This window comes from Mastigoproctus giganteus, chromosome 11 (genome assembly GCF_048544385.1).
Source record: "Mastigoproctus giganteus isolate SK-2022 chromosome 11, ASM4854438v1, whole genome shotgun sequence".
NCBI lineage: Eukaryota > Metazoa > Arthropoda > Arachnida > Uropygi > Thelyphonidae > Mastigoproctus > Mastigoproctus giganteus.
In genome coordinates, this window is record NC_143585.1 from 172,911,189 (window position 1) to 172,938,555 (window position 27,367).

Sequence of the window (27,367 nt, forward strand, 5' to 3'; positions counted from 1 at the left end):
AATCAAGAAGTGCCGACCAAAAAATACCATCAAACTCAAAAGCCTGCTGAAAGCAAAATTGAGCAGAGGGAACACAGTTAAAGCCATGGCCATAAACACCTATGCAGCTCCAGTACTAACATACTCCTTTAGGGTTATAGATTGGACTAACACCGAGCTAGAGGATATCATGCGAAAGACAAGGACAGTGATGACCAAGACCCGCCAACACCACCCGAAGTCAGCAGTGGAGAGACTAACAATAGCTTGGAAAGAGGGAGGAAGGGACCTGATAGATATGATAGAGCAACAGAAACAGCGATAGTTAACCTGAAGGATTACTTCAAAAACATCACTGCACCAGGCCATAACCCACTAATCCTAAGTGAGAAGCCTCCCTCCTGCCCAGACAGCACAAGAAATGAAGCCAGAAAGATGGGCAGAGAAGACACTCCATGGGAGTGTCTATATTGACCTCCATCAAGATCACATCGATAACACTACTTCCAATGCATGGCTCACAGGGGGACACTCTTCCCCAAGACCAGGTAATCAACACCAGAGACTATAGAAAATACATCGCAGAGGAGCACAGAATGTCGACAATGCCATCTTGCCTCAAAAATGATCCAACACATCACCACAGGGTGCAAGGTGGTCATCCAGACTGAGTACACTCATAGACATGACCTGATAGCCAAGATAACACCCCAGAAGTTAGCGAGGAAATACCAGTTGACCAAAGAAAGTTTACCATACTACAAGTACGAACCCCAGAAGGCAGTACTAGAGACCCCAACCCACAAGCTGTACTGGGAACTGCGTAATAATAACAGATAAAACCATCCCACACAACAGACCGGACAAAACCTTCTGGACAAGATGGAAAAGGCTACCTACCTGATTGATATAGCGGTGCTCAACAGTAGCAATGTCCAGAAAACCCTAATTTTTTCCTCATGAGGAAAAAATTAGGAAGTACAAGAACCTAAGACATCAGGTCAAGGAGATGTGGGATATGCAAGAAGTAATGACCATCGCGATCACTGTGTCAACCACCGATATGGGACACAATGACCACTTATCTATCTTCCTTATGGCCTGGTGGAGTGGTGCTGTGTTGTTTTTGAAGTAATCCTTCAGGTTAACTATTGCAATTTCTGTTGCTCTACCATATCTACCAGGCCCCTTCCTCCCTCTTTCCAAGCTATTGTTAGTCTCTCCACTGCTGACTTCGGGTGCTGTTGGCGGCTCTTAGCATTAGCAGAGGCATTTGATTCAAGAAAGCAAGCTTATGCAGCATCATCCAAAAAAAAAAAAAAATAAATAAATAAAAAATAACCACTTCCACTTCACCCCCTCTGTTCGTTCGAAATACATGTCCAGCTGAGCCTTAAACTTATTTAGGCTATCAACTTCCACAACAAGGGATGGAAGTCTGTTCCACCAACCAACCACCCGCTGGCTAAAGGCAAATTTCCTCACGTCTATCCTACATCCGTCTTTCCTCAATTTGAATTTATGCCCTTTCAAGTGATTATTCTGAGCAAGAGGAAGAATCCCATCAGCACTGAGCATGCTCAAACCATTCAAGGCTTTATACACCTCTATCAGATCACCTCGCTGGTGCCTAGTCTCCAGACACTGTAATTTGCAGAACTTAAGCCTTTCTTCGTAAAAGCACCCCTTTGTTCCATTCACTAATCTTGTTGCCCTTCTCTGTACTCGTTCCAGCATCCTTCTACATCTCTACATCCTTCTTGAAATGAGGCCTCCAGACCTGTATACAGTACTCTAGGTGTGGGCTGACCACTGCCTTATACAAGGGAATAATCGCCTCCTTATCCCTGCTAGAAAAATTCCTATATATCATCGACAATACATCATGAGCTACTCTTGCAGCCTGTCTGCACTGCTCAGAAAACTTCATATCTGCCTGCACAACCACCCCAGGTCCCTTTCATTCTCTACCACTGTCAGTGTAGTACCACAGAGTTGATATGTTGCTCTGGAGTTGCTGTTTCCCATATGTAGTACTTTACATTTGTCAATGTTAAACTTGATTTGCCACCTTTGAGCCCATCTGCTCAATCTTTCAAGATCCTGTTGCAGTAGCATAGTGTCAGTAGTGTCCTTGACAACCCTGCCAACCTTCATATCGTCTGCAAACTTGGACATTAAGGTTGATATACCATCATCAATATCATTTATAAATACAGAAAACAATAATGGACCCAATACTGAACCCTGAGGGACTTGACTAATAACATTAGTCCACGATGAGCAGTGTCCATTGATTACCACTCTTTGTCTTCTCCCCCTCAACCACCCCTTTATCCATAGCAGCAATTTGCCTCCAATGCCACACTGCTCCAATTTGTGCAGCAGTCTTCCATGTGTAACAGTATCAAAAGCCTTTCTAAGATCCAAGTATATAATATCAAAGTTATTCCCTGCATCCAGTTCTTTTGTGACTGCATCATAGTATCCAATCAAATTGGTCAGGCAAGACTTCCCCTTAACAAAACCATGCTATGTCCGAGCTATAACTGAAGTCTTGTCTAGATAATCCTGCAGTGCTTCTTTAACCAGTGCCTCCATTAATTTTCCAGGAACAGAAGTTAAACTAACAGGTCTATAATTACTTGTGTCACACTTTGATCCTCCTTTGTGAATTGGGGTCACATTTGCACATCTCCAGTCCATGGGTACCTCCCCTGAGTCCAAGGAAGCTCTCATAATTATGGCTAAGGGTTTGCTTACTTCCTTTGCTGCCTCCTTTAATATAACTGGATAGATCCCATCCACCCCAGGTGCCTTTCTTGTATTTATCTTCAACAATTTCTCCTCCACTTTACTCTCAGTTATTACAAGATTCTCTAGCTTACTGCCAGAGTTGAATACATCTCTGGCATTCCCCTCGCTGAATAACTCCTCATGTGTGAATGTCGATGCAAAATATTCATTTAGTTTGTTAGCTACCTGAGCAGGATCATCAACAGTTGACCCATCGATATCAAGTGGACCAATCTGATTCATCCCCTTCCTTCTAGAGTTTACATAAGTAAAGACCTCTTTGCTGTTTTTCTTTGCATCCCTTGCCAAAGATATCTCGTGATCTGCCTTCCCCTGCCTAACCTCCTTTGTAACTTGGTTACAGATGAACTTGTATCTATCATAGGCTTCTGTGTCACGTGTTAATTTGTATGTATCCCATGCATTTTTCTTCTCCGCCATATGTCTCTTGGTCATCACTATCCTTGGCTTTCGCATGATATCCTCTACATCAGCAGCCTAGCAGCAATAGCTGCTAGGCTGCTATGTAGGAACTCTCTGAATACCTGTAGGATATTCAGAGAGTTCCTTGACCAACAGTAACACTAGACATTACAACCACCCTATATACTTGGTAGCAGTACCCGTCACGGAGTGGAATCCCCCAATTAGGGAGAAATAATATAAGAGCAATAATAATAATAATTTTTGTCTCTCTTGGTAATATGATAATTTGCCATGAATTACTTCCAGTAACCTTATCTTGACTTTTCTTATTTTTTCAATATCTATTTAGATTATTAATTTCACCATATTTCATCTAATACAATATAATAACTTTATCTGAACTAGCCTTCTTTGTAATGAGGCAACCCTTTAATCTTTTGATTTTTGTTTCTTCATTCCTTTTCCATACCGTATCCTATATCAACAGTTTCCAACTTATTGTCCATAGACCAATGATATCCTTGCAAGTTCACATGATTAAGATAATAAAAATGTGGTAGTTCAAAAAGTCATAAAAGAATGAGAACCAGTGGCTCATTCAATTTGTCTTCTCTTACTTATCTTCTCTGTAACATTACTCCTAATTATTTGCTTTTATAATTTTGATAGTATAAACCAGAGCTTTGGTACTCAATACATTATGTTGTATTTGTATAAGAATAAGAGAAATTTACCTGAATATGATATATAGAACATTTCCATATGATACTCTCCAGAAATTAAAACGTTTTATTTCTGAAGAGTTTTATATGGAAGTGTTCTATGTATCATATTCAGGTAAATTTCTCTTAAAGTTAAAAAGTTAAGTTGAACTGCAGCCATTATCGACACACTGCAGGATGGAAGTCTCTTCAACATTTCATGCTGATTCTCTTATTCTTCTACAAATATTGCTTTTATAGTGTAGCCTTCATAACAGAATAAAAATCTTTCAGCAAACATGTTTTTTTCTGATATAAATTTTATAATTATTATGAATGGCAAGTTATACCATAATTGTAAATAAATAAATCTTTATTGTGAAGTACAGAATTACAAAAGAATATCCCATCATGTTGACGAGCTCCAGTGGTTCATATGTAGCAGCTTGAGAAAAACAGGATACAAATACAGCATACCAAATACAAATACAGAATACTAAATACAAAAGCAGGATACAAATACAGCATAAATGCATTCTGTTTACCACTCTTTATAATTCTCACACCTTAAAAACATTTGATTGCACCTAATTATTCCTTTAAAATGACAACCATGGTAAAATATACCACTCATTACTTCATAACAATATTTCACAATATATTACTGATGCATACCTTGCACTTCTTACCCAGTTTGAATGCTGGCTAAAAGAGTAGAGAAATTTCTGTCTCTGAAGGGCCCATACCTGAAAGTTATACAATAGACATTATTTTTAATTACTTCAGTGAAAATTATATAGATTGTTAATCCAGTAATCAAAATTAACAAACTCAATATATAGATCCGACAGCAATATCACTATTAAGATAAACAAAAGAAAGGCACCTGGGGTGGATGGGATCTATCCAGTTATATTAAAGGAGGCAGCAAAGGAAGTAAACAAACCGTAAGCCATAATTATGAGAGCCTCCTTGGCTTTAGTGGGGTACCCACAGACTGCAGATGTGCAAATGCAATTCACAAAGGAGGATCAAAGGGCGACAAGTATTTACAGACCTGTTAGTTTAACTACTGTTCCAGAGAAATTAATGGAGGCACTAGTTAAAGAAGCACTGCAGGATCATCTAGACAAGACTTCGGTTATAGCTTGGACACAGCATAGTTTTGTTAAGAGGAAGTCTTGCCTGACCAATTAGATTGAATACTATGATGCAGTCACAAAAGAACTGGATACAGGGAATAACTTTGACTTTATTTATTTGGATCTTAGAAAGCCTTTTGATACTGTTGCACATGGAAGACTGCTGCACAAATTGCAACAGTGTGGCACTGGAGGCAAATTGCTGCTGCTATGGATAAAGGGATGGTTGAGTGGGAGAAGACAGAGTGGTAATCAATGGGCACTGCTCTTCGTGGACTAATGTTATTAGTGGAGTCCCCCAGGGTTCAGTGTTGGGTCCATTGTTGTTTTCTGTATTTATAAATGATATTGATGATGGTATATCAGGCTTAATGTCCAAGTTTGCAGACAACACAGTCAGAAGGGTCATTTAATGACACTAATGAAAGTACGCTGCTGCAACAGGATCTAGAAAGGTTGAGCAGATGGGCTTATAGGTGGCAACTGAAGTTTAACATTGACAAATGCAAAGTACTGCATATGGGAACAGTAACTCCAGAATAGCTTATCAGCTGTGTGGTACTACACTGACAGTGGTAGAGAATGAAAAAGGACATGCGGGTAATTGGGCAGGCAGATATGAAGTTTTCTGAGCAGTGCAGTCAGTTTGCAAGAGTAGCTAATGGTGTCTTGTCAATGACATTCAGGAATTTTTCTAGCAGGGATAAGGCAATTGTCAGGCCACACCTTGAGTACTGTATACAGGTGTAGAGGCCTTATTTGAAGAAGGATGTAGAGCTGTTGGAACAAGTACAGAGAAGGACAACAAAATTAGTGAATGGAAAAAAGGGTTGCTCTTATGAAGAAAGGCATGTTTTGCAAATTACAGTGTCTGGAGACTAGGCAGCTGTGAGGTGACCCGAGTGGGTGATGACATGTCAGTTGAAGAAAGGTGGTCCATGATGGAGGAGAGTAATTTTTTGCCTGTTGTGGAGAGGAACATTCCAATTCTGTGTTATTTCAAGGAGTCGTAAGCCTACTGGTCATATTTTGCTTGGTTTATTTCTATAAAGAATGTGAAATGGTGGATTAAAGATTTGCGGCTGAATTGGATGCGGAGGGCAACTTTGCATTTTGGCTGCATATTTAAGTAATAACATTCTTCTGCGGAGGTACAGAGGGGCTCATAAACTTCAAAGTATAGATTATAGGTTGGAGATGTCCTACAAGCGCCAAGAGCAATCCAGTGCATTGTGTTAGCATTAGCATTAGTAGAGGCATTTGATGCAGGAAAGCAAGCTTATGCAGCATCAGACAAAAAAAAAAAAATAAAGTAAAATAAATAAATAAAAAATAACCACTTCCACTTCACCCCTCTGTTCGTTCGAAATACCTGTCCAGCTGAGCCTTAAACTTATTTAGGCTATCAACTTCCACGACAAGGGATGGAAGTCTGTTCCACCTACCAACCACCCGCTGGCTAAAGGCAAATTTATGCACATCTGTCCTACATCTGTCTTTCCTCAATTTGAATTTATGCCCTCTCAGGTGATTATTCTGAGCAAGAGGAAGAATCCCATCAGCATTGAGCATGCTCAAACCATTCAAGGCTTTGTACACCTCTATCAGATCACCTCGCTGGTGCCTGGTCTCCAGACACTGTAATTCGCAAAACTTTAGCCTTTCTTCGTGAGAGCACCCCTTTGTTCCATTCACTAATCTTGTTGCCCTTCTCTGTACTCGTTCCAGCAGCTCTACATCCTTCTTGAAATGAGGCCTCCAGGCCTGTATACAGTACTCTAGGTGTGGCCTGACCATTGCCTTATACAAGGGAATAATCACCTCCTTATCCCTGCTAGAAAAATTCCTATATATCATTGACAATACACCATGAGCTACTCTTGCAGCCCGTCTGCACTGCTCAGAGAACTTCATATCTGCCTGCACAACCACCCCCAGGTCCCTTTCATTCTCTACCACTGTCAGTGTAGTACCACAGAGTTGATACGTTGCTCTGGGGTTGCTGTTTCCCATATGTAGTACTTTACATTTGTCAATGTTAAACTTCATTTGCCACCTCTCAGCCCATCTGCTCAACCTTTCCAGATCCTGTTGCAGCAGCATAGTGTCAGTAGTGTCCTTGACAACCCTGCCAACCTTCGTATCGTCTGCAAACTTGGACATTAAGCTTGATATACCATCATCAATATCATTTATAAATACAGAGAACAATAAAGGACCCAATACTAAACCCTGAGGGACTCCACTAATAACATTAGTCCACAATGAGCAGTGTCCATTGATTACCACTCTCTGTCTTCTCCCCCTCAACCACCCCTTTATCCATAGCAGCAATTTGCCTCCAATGCCACACTGCTCCAATTTGTGCAGCAGTCTTCCATGTGCAACAGTATCAAAAGCCTTTCTAAGATCCAAGTATATAATATCAAAATTATTCCCTGCATCCAGTTCTTTTGTGACTGCATCATAGTATCCAATCAAATTGGTCAGGCAAGACTTCCCCTTAACAAAATCATGCTGTGTCCGAGCTATAACTGACGTCTTGTCTAGATAATCCTGCATTGCTTCTTTTACCAATGCCTCCATTAATTTTCCGGGAACAGAAGTTAAACTCTCAGGTCTATAATTACTTGTGTCAGCCTTTGATCCTCCCTTGTGAATTGGGGTCACATTTGCACATCTCCAGTCCATGGCTACCTCCCCTGAGTCCAAGGAAGCTCTCATAATTATGGCTAAGGGTTTGCTTACTTCCTTTGCTGCCTCCTTTAATATAACTGGATCGATCCCATCCACCCCAGGTGCCTTTCTTGTATTTATCTTCAACAATTTCTCCTCCACTTTACTCTCAGTTATTACAAGATTCTCTACCTTACTGCCAGAGTTGAATACACCTCTGGCATTCCCCTCGCTGAATAACTCCTCATGTGTGAATGTCGATGCAAAATATTCATTTAGTTTGTTAGCTACCTGAGCAGGGTCATCAACAATTGACCCATTGATATCAAGTGGACCAATCTGATTCATCCCCTTCCTTTTAGAGTTTACATAAGTAAAGAACTCTTTGCTGTTTTTCTTCGCGTCCCTTGCCAAGGATCTCTCGTAATCTGCCTTCGCCTGCCTAACCTCCTTTGTAACTTGGTTGCAGATCAACTTGTATCTATCATAGGCTTCTGTGTCAGGTGTTAATTTGTATGTATCCCATGCATGTTTCTCTACCATATGCCTCATCAGTTCATATGACATCCATTTAGGCCTAAACCTTGAACAATATTTCTTAGTTGGTATGTAAAGCCTAGTAGCTTGCAAGATAAGTTCTTTCAATGCTTTCCATTTTGAATTTGCTGTTGGTAACGTCATCAGTTGATCCCACTGTACAGAATTTAAATACTGTCTCAGTCCATAGTAGTCGCCTTTACGAAAGCAATACCCCTTCCCTTTACCCCTAATGGTAGTTACCTCTTTGAGTAACTCCCACTTCAGAACACTGTGATCACTGCCACCTAGTGGTTCATTTATCTGCAGATTCTTAATGCATGAAGAATCACTACTGATAATCAAATCAAGAGTATTACTCCCTCTAGTTGCCTCCCGAACATGCTGATGTAGAAAACAATCATCCAATAAATCCACAAAAGCCTTGCTAGTGTGTGAGTGACCAGCCCCCAAATTCCAGTCAATATCTGGGAAATTAAAATCCCCCATTATAAGACTCTCTGATTTACTGGCTCACTCTATTTCTCTGTACAGTTTCTTATTATACTCATCAGAGTCATTAGGCCTATAGCACACTCCTACTCTCAATTTTGATCTCCCAATGCTTATGTCACACCAAACTGACTCGACAGTGCACTGTCCAGCGATGTCGACTGGCTTCACTTCCTTGGATTTTATGTGTTTCTTAACTAATAGCATAACCCCTCCTCCCTTCCTATCCTGTCTATCCTTTCTGTAGACATTGTACTCCCCAAATTCCAGTTCTGCATTCCTTATATCTGTGTGACACCACGTCTCTGAAATCCCAACAATATCTGCCTTTGATGTTTTGAGCAATACCTCAAATTCGTCAAATTTATTTACTAAACTCCTAGCATTGGTGTACACGCAAGTATACATGCACCTGCTCTTCCTCTTAGCCACCCTAACACAACCCATGTGTTCACTTGTACCCCCATGATTCCCAGCAGTCTCTGAAATATCCTGCATCTTATTTTCCAGGCTGCTGCTCATTCCAATAGAAGCAGTGCAAGAATCACTTTCTCCTCTGCCAGTGGCTACTGTTAATCTATTAGTCCTTGTATCCCCCCAATCTAGCAGTTTTCCGACCCACCTAACACTGCCTCAATAGCATCAGCAAACATTCTTGCACCCTTTCTATTTAAGTGTATCCCATCCCTGTAGAAGCAGTCTCTCCTGTTAACAAGTACAGACCAGGCTGAAAAAAATTCTACCCCTCGAGCCCTGCACAATCTTTCCAGGGCCGAATTGATCGACAGGGCTCTCATCATATACTCCCTCCTATCGTGTCTGGGCAGAATTGCAGACACTTTCAAATTCAACCCTAATTCACAGCTTTTTTTCATCAGTGACCTGTACTTGTTAAGTAATTCCACCGGTCTCCTGCTCCTACGTGTTGTGTAGGATCCAGCCAACGCAATACACTCCTTCGGGCAGAATCATAAACCGGAGCACCATAATCCAAACGGGATCTATATACAAGCAGCAAAGTTGTACGATCTGTTCCCCAAGACATGGCAGATAAAGCTCTTAGCATGTTCAGCTTTTTCAGACATGTATTGTGTATTAATTGAATGTGCTCAAAGAAGTTTAACTTGCTGTCAAGGATCAATCCCAGGAATCGGATATTATCGGCAATCTGAATGATGGAATTTGATATCCGAAGTTCAAGGTCTATATGTAATTTTCGTTGATTGCAGAGTGCATCGCAACAGTTTTCTGTCGGGAAAAACAATATTCATTGAACTCAGCCCACTTTTGCACTTTATTGAGGGTCATCTGCAGTCGCCATTCAATAGATCTCATGTTTGAAGAATGGCAAGAAATAGAGAGAGATCATCGGCATAAAGATATGCCTCCACAGTATTTGGGAGTTCTTTGTAATGGATTCAATTCTAATGGCAAATAGGGTTGCACTCAGTACTGACCATTGTGGTACTCCTTTCTGCAAGAAGATAGTAGAAAGGGAATTTTGATGATAGTTGTGTAGTGAGCAGGTTACAAACAATTGGGAAGTGGTCACTACCCATGGGATCCTTTAGTACGTACCACTCTATAGTTGGGACCAGTACTGGAGAACTAATTGAGAGATCAATTGCTGAGGTGTGTCCATTTGGGAGCTGTAAGTGAGTGTATGCACCAGTATTGAGCATGGCAAAGTTTTGGGGTCTCTAGAAGTCTTTCAACGAGTCCACCCCATTTATCTAATTTTGTAGTTCCCCATAAGGGGTGATATCCATTAAAATCCCCTAATATACAGAAAGGTGGAGGAATCTGTAAGATGAGATCTTCAAGATCTTTTAAAGAGAAAGCATGGTTTAGTAGTAAGTATATAGAAACAAGTGTTTGGCAAGATGGGGAGTTATGTGAACAGTAACAGCTTCTAATTCAGTCTGAAGAGGGATATGTTTAGTTGGGATCTTGGTATTTTAAGATTCTACAGACCTGTTGTGATAGGTTTCTGTCGAATCTTAAAATCACATGGGATAAAGTGCGTACAACTCCCAGGCAGAAAATTACGATCCCTCATCTCTAAGGTAAAAACACCTGTCCCCACGCTACTACAGAGCGGATTGGTCTACCGCATCTCTTGCTGTGACTGCACTAGCTGCTACATCGGGGAAACTGGGAGACAGCTCGAAAAACGCCTTTCCGAACAAAAAAGAGCAATCCGCTTAGCGGATGTAGAGCACTCAGCTATTGCCAAACACGTTTGGGCAACCCACCACGACTGACCCAAACGTGATGTCGTGATTGTGGATAAGTCCTGCCATTATCTGCGCCGCGCCTGGTTGGAGTCGTTAAACATAAAATGCTCCAATACCTAAGTGAATAGGAACAGTGGTTGTCAAGTACACCCTATCGCCGAAGCAACGATCCTGTCCATTGACAAACGCTGGCCACGTCCACATACATCACAGCCACAGGCTTCAACATCAAACAATTAGCCACGCACTTCACGCCTCCATTTTAACTGTCATTTCATTTCAACTGAAGAAGGTTAACTAAACAACTGAAAGCTTTTATTTGTATGTATCTAATCTAATATATGTATATTTCCTATTATTAAACATGTCACAATCTATATTTTTGTATCCGTTTCGCTCTGAGCAACTGTAATTTAGTAATAATAATGAATCCAGAGCGCACAGGCCTCTTTAATCATAGTACTACATATGGGAAGCAGCAACCCCAGAGTGACGTATCAACTCTGTGGTACTACACTGACAGTGGTAGAGAACGAAAAGGACCTGGGGATAATTGTGCAGGCAGATATGAAGTTTACTGAGCAGTACAGACGGTCTGCAAGAGTAGCTCATAGTGTCATGTCAATGATATATAGGAATTTTTCTAGCAGGCATAAGGAGGTGATTATCCCCTTATATAAGGCAATGGTCAGGCGACACCTTGACTACTGTATATAGGTCTGGAGGCCTCATTTTAAGAAGGATGTAGAGTTATTGGAATGAGTACAAAAAGAAGGGCAACAAGATTAGTAAATGGAACAAAGGGTTGCTCTTACGAAGAAAGGCTTTTAAGTTTTGCAAATTATAGTGTCTGGAGACTAGGCACCTGCGAGGTGATCTGATTGAGGTGTATAAAGCCTTGAATGATTTGAGCATGTTCAATGCTGATGGGATTCTCCCTCTTGCTTAGAATAATCATTTGAGAGGGCATAAATTCAAATTGAGGAAAGACAGATGTAGGATAGAAGTGTGAGAGTTTGCCTTTAGCCAGTGGGTGGTTGGTTGGTGGAACAGACTTCCATCCTTTGTTATGGAAGTTGATAGCCTAAATAAATTTAAGGCTAAGCTGGGCAGGTACTTGGAACGAACGGAGGGGTGAAATGGGAGTGTGTTTTTTTTTGGCTGATATTGTATAAGCTTGCTTTCTTGCATCATATGCGTCTACTAATGTTAATGCTAAAATATCTTGCTGAGTTTAGATTTGTCAGTGTCAACAGTGATCACAATACTAAAGGACAAAGCCAGAATACGTGAAGGGATCGGCACCAATGAAGAGAACTATAATAATAAAGGCTAGAATGAGACTAAACGGTGAGATGGAAAAGTTACTTATTGTTTGGATGGAAGACAAGATCCAAAAACAAATCAACTTAAGCCTCCACCTTATCAAAGCAAAGGCTTGTGCAATTTTTGAGGATCTTCAGAAGAAGAAGAGTTGTTATTTGGTTTTTACAAGCATTAGCAACTAAGGCCATGTTGCTCCGGGGAAATGCGGTGATCATTCCCTGACCTTTCCGCATTCTCCGTATTTGGTGGTCACGGGCTCGAACCCCAGTCTAATCAAGAAGCATGTGATACGCACTGCTGCTCCTGCCCACCTGGCTACGGAGGTGCCAAGAAGAAGAGTGATGATAATGAAACCACCTTTGCTGCAAGTCATGGTTCTGTAAGAGAAGAGGATATCATAACAATGCCATAAGTGGTGAAGCAGCAAGAACAGATGGTGGGGCTGCTGAAAAATTCAAGGACAAATTGGATGAGGTTATAAGAAGTGGTGGTTATTTGCAGCAACAAATATTTAATGTGGATGAGATTAGCCATTCTTGGAAAAAAATGCCTAGTAGGACTTATATTTCTATTGAAGAAACGTCGATGTCTGAATTTAAAGTTGCCAAAGACAGGGTAATTCTCTTAGTGTGGGGGGGGGATAACACAGCGGATTATAAGCTTAAACCTTTAGTGGTTTATCATTCGGAAAACCCACACTCTTTTGACGAACTGACAAGAAAATGGTTCCCGTACACTTCAGGGCTAACTCAAAGGTCTGGATGACGATAACCATTTTTGAAGAATCGTTTCTAAATGTGTTTGTCCCTGAAGTTGAAAAATATTGCTTGCAAATTATTATTATTAGCCATATGACGAAAGGAAGCATGAGGCTTAAGCTGCAACAGCCAAAAAAAATTCCTGAGTTACCCTAAGAGAGAGAGAGAGAGAGAGAGAGAGAGAGAGAGAGAGAGAGAGAGAGAGAGGAATCACCAAGAAAGATGATATCCAGCTCAGGACCCTGGGTGTGCCAAGCCCATACTCACCAGATGTGAGCCCCTGGGGTTGAATGCCTGAGAATGTTAGTGTGCCCCTGGGAATGTCAATGCCTTTTAAGATATCAATGTCCATGGCACTGCCCCAGTCATCCTAAATATCTAGATGAACTGCATGACAAGGTAGTAGTAGTAATAGTGGCATGTGATGCAAGAAAGCAGTGTATGAGCTTATGCAGCATCAGCCAAAAAAAAAAAAATAATAAAAAATAATCACACCATTCCCTCCAAATGCCTGTCCAGTTCCTTGTTAAATTTATTCAACCTATCAACTTCCACAATGACCGATGGAAGTTTGTTCCAGCAATTAACCACCTGCTGGCAAATTTCCGCACATTAATTCTACATCTGTATTTTCTTAATTTGAATTTATGTCCCCTTAGGTTTATAATCTGAACAAGTGGAAGGATTCCATCAGAATTCATCGTGCACAACCCATTCACGGCCTTATACACCTCAATCAGATCACCGTGCAGGTGCCTAGTCTCCAGCCACTGCAATTTGCAGAACTTAAGCCTCTCTTGGTAAGAGGATCCCTTCATTCCCCCCTCACCAATCTGGTTGCCCTTCTCTGTACATGCTCAAGCAAATCGACATCCTTCCTAAAATGAGGCCCCCAGACCTGTATGCAGTACTCAAGGCGTGGCCTGACCATTGCCTTATACAGAGGAACAATCACCTCCTTTTCCCTGCTAGCAAAATTCCTGTATATCATTGACAAAACCCCATGACCTGCCCTGGCAGCCTGTCTGCATTGCTCAGAGAACTTCATATCTGACTGCACAATTACTCCCAGTTCTTTTTCGTTTTCTACCACCTTAAATGTAGTACCACACAGTTGGTACTTTTCTCTCGGGTTACTTCTACCCATATGCAGTACTTTGCGTTTGTCAAGGTTAAACTTCAGTTGCCACTTCTTAGCCAATCTGCCCAAATTATCTAGATCCTGTTGCAGTAGCACACTGCCATTACTGTCATTAACAACCCTGCCAACCTTTGTATCATCTGCAAACTTCGACACTAAGCCTGATATACCTTCATCAATATCATTGATAAATATACAAAACAACAGTGGACCCAACACTGAACCCTGTGGGACTCCACTAATAACATTAGTCCACGAAGAGCAGCACCCATTGATTACCACCCTCTGTCTTCTCCCACTTAACTTAAGGTAGTATACTTCCTTCCAAATACAGTGGGCTTTGATTCAACCAATGGATCAGGGCCTTCAAGTCTTATTACATACGGACAACATTTTCTGAAGCTGTAAATGCAACAGAGCAAGGGAAGATGGATCTGCAGCAATTTTGCAAGACATTTAACATCCTTAATAGAATATGCAACTTTTTAAGAGACTGGAATGATATGACAACAACTTGTATGAGAGGAGTTTTGAAAAAAAAAAACTTATAAAACATTCCGAGCTTAACAACGTAGATAAGCTGATGTCTTCTGTTATCAAAGAAATTGTAAACTTAACCTGGGAGTTGTAGTTGGTCCTGGAGGACTAAGATGTAGACGAGCTTGCAGGTGAACAAGATAAAAATTTAATAACGGAAGACCTAGCCCAGTTGAATGCACAAAGTGTTGAGGAGCGAGAGCCAAATCCATTGAGGAATCGGGCCAACCTAAGAAGCAGTTCAAATCAAAGGAAATACCAGAAGAATTTCATTAAATTCAGGAAGATCTTTCTATGTTTGATGGAATGGATGAAAACACTGATCGTTTATTGAAAATAGCAGGAAAAGTTCAAGGTTGCTTATCGGCTTATTGTGAAATTTACGAAGAGAAAAAAAAAAGCATACGAAGCAGATGAAGATCGAAGAGTTCATATCACGTACTCCCTCACTGACTTCTACTCAGCCTACAGCAGCCTTGAGTAATGTGTCTTATTAATGCTTGAGGTTTGTTTTAAATTACCTTCAGTTCATTGCTGGAAGTGCATAGACTTTGATTCATTGTGTGGTTTAGACCAATTTTCGTAAATATGAACACTTTGGTTTTGATTCTCTTCCTAGCCCTTATAAAGCTTACACGGCATACAAAATATATATATCACTTTTTACAAGTACAATAACATGCTTTTTTTTTTTTCTTTTTTTTTTTTCCCCCATTTGTGCAACTCCGGCTACTTCACCACTGTCCCCAGATCAAATTTTTTATTTTTATGGTACATAACTTTTTCTCTTCGTTTTTCTAAGGATATTGTGTTTTTTTGTAATTTTAGCACATCAGGGATATAGTAGCAATATTTTTTTTAATCATTCCCGAGTTATGTAAAAAAGCGACTTACGTAAGAAGTCCTGGAACATATCTCTTATGTATGTCATGGACAGACTATACTTGGATTTTAGGAAAGCTTTTAATATTGTTGCACATGGAAGACTACTGTAAAAATTGGAGCAGTATGGCATTAAAGGCAAGCAAGTCCCCCCCAAGGGTTTGTTGTTGGACGTAATGTTGTTTTCTATATTTATTAACAATATTGATGAGGTATATCAGGCTTAATATCCAAGTTATCCAAGTCAATGTTAAACTTCTGTTGCCACTTCTCAGCCCATCTGCCTAACTTTTCTAGATTCTGTTGCATTAGCATACTGCCTTTAGTGTCATTAACAACTAAGCCAACCTTTGTATCATCTGCAAACTTGTACATTAAGCCTGATATATCATCGATATCATTCATAAATACAGAAAAAACAACAATGGGCCCGGCACCGAACCACGCTAATAACATTAGTCCACGTAGAGCAGTGTCTATTTATTACCACTCTTTACCTTCTCCTACTCAACCATCCCTCTATCCATTGCAGCACTGTCTCCACTCAGGCTGGTTCCCTACGGACTGGAAAGTGGCAAACATTAAATTGATCCTTAAAAACCCTTCAAAACCACAGCACAAGCCGGACTCCTATCGGCCAATAGCACTCCTGACTGTGCTCAGCAAAGTGTCGGAGCAGCTGCTCAGACATAGGATTGAATCACACTACCTCACAGCTACCTTAACAGCAAACAAACAGTTTGGCTTTAAACCTGGAAACTCAACCCTCGACGCACTGGAATGTATCCTTAACATGGCAGAGAGCTGCCGACAAAAATACTTTCTCCTCATCTCTATAGACTTTGCAGGGGCATTCGACGCCCTCTGGTGGCCGAGCGTCCTCGCAAGACTCAGGACAGCCCAACTGCCATCAAATCTATTCAGCTGCATAAGAAGCTACCTAACAAACAGACGGATCCTGGTACAGGCCCCTTACTGCAAGGTAGATCGACAGATACACCGAGGATGCCCCCAGGGCTCAGTATTAGGCCCCCTCCTGTGGAACTATGTACTGGACGAGTTCCTCTCCCTCGACTTAGGGGGTGTACAGGCATTGGCCTATGCAGACGACCTATCCCTAGCCCTTACTGCAGATTCAAGAGCCCAACTAGAAACTCTCGCGAATGCAGCAGTAACCACACTGCAAGAATGGACGGAAAGGCATCGGCTCAACATTTCGGCCACCAAGACTAAATCCATCTTACTTAAGGGCTACCTAACCCCAACTAGCCCGCCGCAAATAAGAATCAACAATAGGACAATTAAGCTAGTCACAGAACTAAAGTACCTGGGAGTTATCCTGGACCGTAATCGGTCTTTCACCCCACACCTAAAATATATACAGGCTAAGATGAAAAAATACGCTGGCATGCTTGCCAGAGTCACACGTTGCGAATGGGGCCTGAAAAGGCGCACACTTGCGATCCTTTATAAAGCAGCCATTATCCCGGCAATCGCATATGCCTCCGGTGTCTGGTTCCACAAAGCCTCAACAGTGGTAAACCGCAGACGACTGGATATCATACATAGACCCATCCTATTGACCCTCACCCGAGCATGCAAGACAGTCTCTACTCATGCACTACAAGTGATCACGGGTGCTCTCCCTCTTGATCTTGAGGTGATTCGCAATGGCATGCTTCAGCAACTCAGACGTGGCAAAGTCACAACCTTCCAGGACCACACTACGGACCCGGCTAATAACTGTAAAGTTGAGAAATACAGGCTGCAAATGTACTTGACATCGATATGGCAACAACGCTGGACGATTTCTGACAAAGGAGACATCACGCGAAGGTTCTTTCCGAACTTGCAAAAGGTGTACCCAAAATATCCGACATGGCTCTGCCCTGGTCTCCACATCACCTACCTTCTCACAGGACATGGAGCTATCCGCCACAAGCTAAACCTCTTTGGACTGACAGATAACCCAGCCTGCGCATGTGGTTCTCTCGAGACCTGGGACCACCTGCTACACGAGTGTGAACTGTACGAAGATCTGCGTGGACACCTCATCACACGAGTCCAGTTCAACCCCAAAAATCAGGAGCACTACCTACTGGAGGACGAGGGAACCTACAATGCCCTAACCAACTTTGCTCAGTGCCTCTTTGTAAGACGCCAGACTCTTCCTTTGCCGGAAAATCTAGGACAACTAGGATAAATACAACAACAATCACAACAAATGATGAACCAAGATAAAACTGGACTGTGCCTGAACTGCACTCTCCCAAATACTGACCGATGGAGGACACCGATTCCATTTGAGAACTGTTAACCAAACGCATTGACTACAATCGGACCTTCGGGAGTCCACCCTGACTGTGACTGAAGCCTATCCTACTGAATATCCACCAGTGGATGGACCTGGATCCCACGAGTAACTACTTAATAAAAGACCAAGCATGATCTGCACAAATGTCATACAGACCTGGACTGAACACCTGGACAGAGATATCTTCACTCCACTCCTGGGAATACCAAATGGGGCAGCCCTGACGCCTTGGCGCCCGACTGAAGCCACCCCACATGTATGCCCTGTTGGCAAATAGGCCAGCTCCCTTGCCTGGCCTACTTTCTACCCTTCCCTGGCGGGGGATGAGGGGACAGCCCTGCTGTCACCTCCCCTTCTCGCCACCCCTTCTTTTCCTTCTGGTGGGGCATGGGCATGCCCCACTGTAAACTGGAGTTGTCTTCCCTATCGGCTCCATACTTCTATCTATCTCCCCCCAGTCTTCAGTCTCCCTCCCCACTCTACCTGCACGCTAGTGAACGCCCCACACAATCTAAATTCCACAAGTGAAAATCAATTTCACCCACCATTTCTTTTGACCTCCTAGCACTTCCTCCTCAACGTGATCACATTTTTATTTATTTATTTTTTATTTATTTTTTTTATTTATTTATTTTTTATTTATTTATTTTATTTTTTTTTTTTTTTAAGGTCCTACCCACTGAAATCTCAGGAAATTAGGTGGCAGGACCTGCCAGAGTGAACTATATTCAAGTGGATATCTGGTCTGCCTCCACGGGGTAAAAGTGGGGCAACGTCGGGCCTCAGTAGAGGTCTGGCGGCTAAATGACCAGATGAACAACGGTACAAGGCATCACACATATACAAAGTCCATACACTTTTAAATCTCTGGCTTTTCCAGTAAACTGGTTCAACTACAATGTAACCTACGCGGAGATGGGGGAAACCCCTGGTGCCGCTTTACCCTAAACACACTTTACACTTTATCCACTGCAGCAACTTGCCCTTAATGCCATATCGCTCCAATTTGTACAGCAGTCTTCCATGTGCAACAATATCAAAAGTTTTCCTGAAATTCAAGTATATGATATCAAAATTATTTTTAGCATCCAGTTTCTTCGTGACCACATTGAAGTATCCAATAAAATTGGTCAGATAAGAGTTCCCCTTAACAAATGCATGCTCTGTCTGAACTATTGCTGCTATTTTGTCTAGATGATCCTGTATCACCTCTTTAACTATTGACTCCATTATTTTTCCAGGAACTGAAGTTAACAGGTCTATAATTACTTGTGTCACCAATTGAACCCCCCTTTGTGAATTGGGGATACATTTGCACATCTCTAGTCCATGGGGACCTCCCGTGAATCAAATGATGCTCTCATAATTATGACTACAGGTTTGCTAACTTCCCTTGCTGCTCCCGTCAGTATAACTGGATAGATTCCATCCACCCCAGGGGCCTTTATTAGGTTAACTTCAACAAGTTCTCCTCCACTTTGCACTCAGTTATCAGAAAATCACTCAGCTCCCTGTTAGAGTTTGATAAACTTCTCGTATTCCCCTCCTTGAATTACTCCTCACGTATGAATGTAGATGGAAAATACTTATTCAGTTTATCAGCTACTTGAGCAGGATCATCAACATTTGAACCATCTATGTTAAGGGGACCAATCTTATTCATCCCCTTCCTTCTAGAGTTTACATAAGAAAACAAACCTTTGCAGTTTTTCTTTGCATCCTTTGCCAAAGATTTCTCGGAATCTGCTTTTGCCTACCTAACCTCCTTTGTGACTTGATTACAGACTAGCTTATATCTGCCGGAGGCTTCTGTGTCACCTGATAATTTACATGCATCCCTTGCAATTTTCTTTTCTGCCACAAGCTTCATTAATTCATCCAACATCTATTTAGGCATTAACCTTGAACAGTATTTCTTAGTTGGTATGAAAAGCCTAGTAGCCACCAAGATTAAGTCCCTGAAGGCTTAGGTCCCTGCAATGTTCCTACCTGTTATCATATATGGAGCTGGTGCATATGTTCATCTGCTAGGCCATAGTAAGAAATAGGAATAAATTAGAATCGATACAAAGGACAATACTTCTCACTATTATCAGAGCATGTCGCACAGTAAGCACACCTGCACTACAGTTGCTGGTCGGAGCTCTCACACTTTTTCTGGAAGTAGCCAAAAGAGGCTTATATTACAGACTTAAAAAGGGCATACCTACAGAATTTCTGGGGATAGCCCTTGATACACCCAGCACTCTCAACGTTGAAAAAAAGAATAGCTAGAAAACTCCACGAGCTATGGCAAACAAAGTGGGAGCAGAAAACCAGAGGTCTGGTTACCAAACGGTTTCTGCCACAGGCGTCAATGGTTAGCCCAAAGCTACCTAAGTGGTATGCCCTTGGACTTTTTACAACATTTATATTGACAAGTCAAGGCTCCCTAAAGGTGAAACTAACCTCCTTAGGGCTGACTGATAACCGAAACTGCACCTGTGGCGAGAGTGAAGACTGGGTGCACACATTCCATATAAATGTATAATTAATGCACCCCCATAACGGAGCTAATAGCACAGATTGGCCCCTTTCCAGGGGAGAAAAACGTCTGTTCATTTTAGAAGAGTAAAACTACAAGTGTTAAGATTAATTCTCAAAAACCACGAGAAACCGCCTACTGATCCCAAATCCTATAGAACAATAGCCCTACTCCCTGTACTAGGGAAAATATATGAAAGACTAATATATAGTAGATTAGCCCAATATTATACAGAAGCAGGTTCACATTCCAACAATTAGTATGGTTTTAAGCAGGGCAACTCTACGGAGGATACCATGCACCACCTACAGACAACAGTTAAAAACACAGAGGAGAAATATATGCTACCAATCTCCAATGACTTTACTGGAGCATTTGACTTACTCTGGTGGCCTAGTGTCCTTAGAAGACTCTGCCAGGAAATGCCCCACAAAACCTCTATAAGGTAATAAACAGCTACCTTATATACAGAAGTGTCAGTAAGCACAAGGTTCCAGGAATTGACACGCCTTGTGAATAAAGGCTGCCCACAGGGTTCAATCCTTGGCCCTTTCTTCTGGAACATTGTTCTGGATGAATTTCTGGCCTTGGATCTGGGCCCTGTGGAAAGCCTGGCCTTTGCAGATGACTTGATTTTCCTTGTAAAAGGAAAAACACGAGTGGTTGTAGAGCAAAGATCAAATGCTGCCCTCTTGCAGCTGCAGGAGTGGGCACAAATGTACATGCTCAAAATATCACCCGAAAAAACCAAACAAATACTTCTAAAAGGCAATTTGGACATAAGAAGACGCCCACAAATCAAAATTAACACAACCTAAAATACTGACTGATGACACAAACTAAAATATCTTAGAGTGGTCTTTGATTCAAAATTAACTTTTTACCCCCATTTGATCTACTTGGCAAAGAAAATGAGAAATTATGCAAGTATAATTGCCAGGATCAGTCGAGCAGACTGGGGACTCAAAAGAAAGATCCTGGCAATCATATACTGTGCAATTTTCCTACCTGTTATCACCTATGGAGACTGTGCGTGGTTCACCCACTCAGCCATAGTAAGAAATAGGAATAAATTAGAATTGATACAAAGGACAATACTACTCACTATTACCAGAGCATGTCGCACAGTAAGCACACGTGCACTACAGTTACTGGCCAGAGCTCTCCCACTTTACCTGGAAGTAGCCAAAAGAAGCTGATATTATAGATTTAAAAAGGGCATACCCACAGAATTTCTGGGGATAGCCCTTGATACAACCAACACCTTCAATGATGGAATAAAAAAAAGAATAGCATACAAATCTCCACGAGCTATGGTAAACAAAGCGGGAGCAGGAAACCAGAGGTCTGGTTACCAAACAGTTTCTGCCACGGGTGTCAATGGTTAGCCCAAAGCCACCTAAGTAGTATGCCCCTGGACTTTTTGCAACATTTATATTGACAGGTCACGGCTCCCTAAAGGGGAAACTTAACCTCCTTAGGGCTGACTGATGACCCAAACTGCACCTGTGGCGAAAGTGAAGACTGGGCACACATTCTATATGAATGTATAATATATGACATCCCGAGAACAGAGCTAATAGCACAGATTGGCCCCCTTCCCAGGGGAGAAAAACATCTGTTCATCATAAAAGAGGAAAATTATAAAGCCTTTACATCTTTCACACAGAAAGTATTCGAAATGTACAAAACAATCCAAAGAACGGCAATTCAGCACCCCAGTAATTAAACAATAATCAACAGTTAAAATTGCCCAAGTTTCCCACCATATCCAGACGATGACTTAAAAACTGTCAGGATAGCAGTATTCTGTGTCCTGACAGAAACCTGACATGACAAAACTCCCCAGAAGTAACCTGCCATGTGTAGGAACCTGGGGCCCACTCCAAATAGGTAACTATGTAGGGGAGGTAGATGTACAGGCAGCCAGGGAAGCAGATTAGCTGAAAAATATCAGTAATCTGGTAGCAAGGCGATGCAATGTAGAATGAATAAATGAGAATGAAAAGGTTGGCACTGAGTGAACTAGGAATTATGGTAAAAGGGAATAAATGGCAGTTTTGGTTAAAGAAAGAGTGACCTAGCATGATGGAAAGAGAGAGTGAATGGGAATGAGTGGAAGAGCAAATATAATTGCCCGAAAGAATACAAAGTTAAAAATAACTTACATTACTTTATATGTACTAACAAACATTTTACTAACCTCACAAATACTATCACTGCATTCTCCCTGGCCTTCAAAAAATTTGCGGCTAGGCCTGCACCACAACTGAAGAATAACAATAAGTTGAGGTGCCCAGAGAGTGCTGTGCAGAAAGTAAGAGTCGAATAAATGAGATGAGAGCTAAAAGAATGAATAAGTGTAAGCGTGTGAGAAAAAGAACACAAACCATAAATGCTACCGTTAAGAACACACTAACCCTAGTTTTAATTAGTATTTAAATTTACACTAACACATCATTGCATCCCCCCTCTGGTGTGTGAGAAAAAGATGAATGAGTGTGAGTGGGGAAAAAAAAAATATATATATAATATATATATATATAAATAAAACTTGGGAAAAAAAATTATAAAATATAAGAAAAAAAAGTATTAAAAAAAAAATGAATGCAAGTAGAGTGAGAATGCAGATTATGAATAATGTAAATGTGTGTGTGTGTGTCTCCCACCCCTTTGCCTGGTGGGTTCCCGCTGCCAGCTAACATATCCCACCCTCAGAACGGGATGGGCAGCTTGACCTTCTTACTGGATTCGACACTACATTGACATGACAACTATCACCGACAAAGACATACTGCGGCTTTGCTGCCGACACGCCATTTGACAATCTGAACTGGGTACGCTAAGCTGGTTCCTTTTAAAACCCCATCCCAAGGCAGGGGAGGGAGGAGACAAGTTTCTGTCTCCTCCCTCCCTTTCTCATCCCAAAACACTGTCAGCAAGACCTTTCCTGCTGACAATGGATCCTTGCCTTCTTGAGGGGTGAGGAACCATGATGTCACCATTCCATGGACTGCTTTTTACTTTCATGATCAAAATGGTGTATCCAACTTTCATTCTGAGTGATTAGATGAGAGAAAAAGTGTTCCTCATTTTTTTAGGTACAGGGCTAACAACTCTTGAGATTTCTGTTGTTAATCAGGCTTTCTGGAAACCAGTCAATAATCGGGGAATCCATCTTGCACTCAATTTCCATAAATGGAGTTGGTCATGAAGGACTGTTTCAACAGAGCCCATACTAATCTTCACCATCTGGGACAATTCATGCACAGATATCCGGCGATCTTCCATGATTAACGACTCCACTTTTCTGATAGTGCTATCATCAATGGCCTGAATGGGGACGACCTGGAATAGGCTCAGATGCTGTCGTTTTGGGCACACCACCCACACGTGCACACAGACGGATCCTACCTGTGGGCATTGTTCCCAAAAAGGGCATCATTATAGCAGTTGCCCAAAGAAATCATCTGCTCCAATGTGCGCAAACTGCAAAGCAGTAAAACTGGATGCATCCCATTCAATCAGGGACAGCAAATGTCCTATTTACATCAAGGCAAAGCGAAACCAACAACTGAAGACCGACTGTGGTAGTGAGGCCTAAGCCATTCAATAACAGTGTTATTAAATTTATACAACTTAATGCTCAGCGAGCACGTGCAGTAGCGGCAGAAATAAGGAAAAAGGCAGATGAAGAAAACATTGATATATTACTACTGCAAGAACCATACACCCACTCCAAGAAAGTTAGAGGCTATCCTCTCACATATAAAATAATTCAAGCAGATGAAGATATTCCCTGGGCTACCATAGTCATCCGGAACCCGAACATAATGGTCACCAAAATCTTTTCTCTCTGCACAGGTTGGGCAGTGTGTGCCCATGTAGTTGGCCCCTTAGGTGCCCTCTATTTAATATCACTCTATTGTAGACCCAGTCAAAACATCGGCCCAGCTATTGACTACCTAAGAACTGTTACCACTACTCTACCTAACGCTAAAATCATCCTGGGGGCAGATGTTAACTGCCGTTCTCCTGCTTGGCACAGCCTCACAGCTGACTGACCTGGTTGCCATAATGGGCGGCTTTTGGAAGACTTTCTAGCCACCTCACCATTTAATATAATAAAAAGGCCCAATAACCTCCCAACATTCTCCAGTACTGTGTGGGAGTCTACAATAGACATAACAAATGCTACAAGATCAATCTCAAGTAAGGTGTCGGGGTGGCAGGTAAATGAAGCCTGGACCACCTCCGACCATAGAGCAATTACATACAGCCTCACAAGAAATACAGAATCAACACCTACCCCGCACTATGATATCAACCGCTATGCCATCAGCAAAGCCAATTGGGAGCTGTTCACCACTTCTCTCCAATCAACAATCATGGATCACCCTTCTGATATCCTCTCCCTGAATCCTGAGCAGCATCAAAACCTTGTAACTAACATCATCAACCTCTTCCAAGTGCTGTACCATGGTGGTCTCATGAACTCGAACGTCTACGCTGGAATGTTCATAATTACTCTCTTTATCAGCGACGCCGATCATCTCACAACACAACAGCAGCAAATTTGTCTAGATAATGACAATTACCACATTGACTCTGTGGAGGAAGAATTTAACACTGAAGAACTGCAGCAAGCTCTTGGCAAAATGAAGGATAAAAAATCCCCAGGACTGGATCACAACGAACCAGAAATAATAAAAAAGGTCGCCCAGGTAAATCCCCAATTTCTGCTTAACCTGTTCAATAAATGCCTAACCCAGGGATTCTTCCCAGAAAGCTGGAAAATAGTTGAATTAAAGTTAATACTCAAAAATCCATCGAAGCCTCCAGAACAGCCTCTAACTCATACCGACCCATTGCCCTCTTGTCAACACTGAGCAAACTACTTGAATGCCTCCTCCATACCAGACTCCTAACACATTACACAGAAGCTGGCCTACAATCCAATTCACAGTATGGATTTCGCCCAGGACGCTGCACAGAGGATGCTCTCTACCAAATAACCCAAGCTGCAGCCAACACTAATTACAAGTACTTTCTCCTCATAACCATTGACTTTGCCGGGGTCTTTGACATGCTCTGGTGGCCAAGCATTCTTCGCAGGCTAAGACTGGCATGCATACCAGCCAACTTTCTATACAGTAGTAACTTTCTATACAGGTGTATAGGAAGTTACCTTTCCAACAGGAAGATCACCATCTCCTCACCATACCAGAAGCTCACCAAATCTATATACAGAGGCTGCCCACAGGGTTCGGTCCTCGGCCCGTTCCTCTGGAACATCGTCCTTGATGAGTTACTTGGTCTGGATCTGGGCCCTGTTACTATCCAAGCATTCGCAGATGATATTACCATCTCTATCGCAGCGGACACCAGAGCAGGTCTCGAGGCCACTGGAAATCAAGCACTAGAGATCTTAAAGGACTGGGCAACTCTACACAAGCTCCAGATTTCTCCACAGAAGACACAATCCATACTTCTCAAAGGCACCCTACAAATATCAAGGCCTCCTCAGATCAAGGTACAAAGAAAAACCATCAAGCTGGTAACGTCCCTAAAACACCTGGGTATCATCCTGGATTCAAAGCTCTCCTTCTTCCCGCACCTCTCATACCTTCAAGAAAAAATCAGAAATTATGCAGCCTTAATCGTCCGAGTAAGCAGGTGTGACTGGGGTCTGAACCGGAGAACATTCAAACTCCTGTATAATGCTATATTCCTTCCTGTTATTTCATACGGATGCGGGATTTGGTACCATAGAGCAATAATTGTTCGCAATAAATGCAAACTGGAAAAATTCAGCGAAGTATACTGCTTGCCGTTACCAGGGCCTGTTGCACAGTAAGTTCTCCGGCCCTCCAGGTTCTTGCAGGTGTCCTCCCCCTTGACTTGGAGGTTATCCGTCGAGGATTGCACTACTGCCTGTCAGGGGGAATCCCAGCTACCATCTTTGGACATACCATCGACACCCGCACTGACTGTAAGCAAGAAAAGAAAAAACTAGCTGCCATGCTACTACAAATCTGGCAAACAAGATGGGAGGAGACGGACAAGGGCCTAATAACTAAGAAATTCATCCCGGATGTCAAACTAGTTTATCCAAAGTCGCTGCCTTGGTTCTCTCCTGGCTTCTACTGTACATATATTATAACTGGACATGGCTCTATAAATCATAAGTTGACTACCTTGGGAATCATCAATAACCCCTACTGTACATGTGGAGAAATTGAAGATTGGGACCATCTTCTTTATAACTGTCCAATTTATGACGATCTTCGAGGAACACTATACATACACCAGACTCCAACCCATACCTCAAGGACAGGAGCACCTGTTAATTTCTGAAGATCAATATTACAAATCATTAACGGAGTATGCACAGAACCTCTTTTCTAGGCGCAGGACTCTACAACCAACTCAAGCCAGGGATACAAACCTGTAAGGGACTTACTCAAACTTGAAATAAAAAATCTGTACTTGACCATTTTGCCAGCATCGACTTGCTAACCCTGGAACATCCAGAGTAGGATTACCTGCTAACTTTCCATATGGTTGGGTAGGCTCCAGTGGTCTTGACCACTCCACCGCAAAATATAAGTCACACTCAGCACTCTCGCTGAGTGGCTTTTCTACCCTTCTCGAGTTATCCCCTCCCCCTTTTCTCCTAGTGGTGCATATGCTCCACTGTCAATTTAGGGGATGCCCTCACCTACATCCCTTACTCTTACTGTCATCCCCCATCTTCTTCCGTACACCCTGTACTGCCGCACTCTACCTTATTTTTTATTTATTTACTTTTTTTATTTTTTTATTTTATTTATTTATTTTTATTTATTATTATTATTATTATTATAGGTTTTTTTCTATTATCGGTTTTTTTTATTTTT

The 27,367-nt window shown here is 41.8% G+C and overlaps 1 protein-coding gene across 2 annotated transcripts in view; it reads right to left on the reverse strand.

Moving 5' to 3' along the window:
* Positions 1-27,367, reverse strand: part of LOC150078577 (uncharacterized) — a 394,647-nt gene that overhangs the window by 254,962 nt on the left and 112,318 nt on the right. For both annotated transcript variants that reach the window (XM_090385383.1, XM_090385384.1), the window contains one exon: positions 4,578-4,648. In XM_090385383.1, the coding sequence (XP_090241509.1) occupies positions 4,578-4,648 (71 nt within the window). The remainder of the gene's footprint in view (positions 1-4,577; positions 4,649-27,367) is intronic.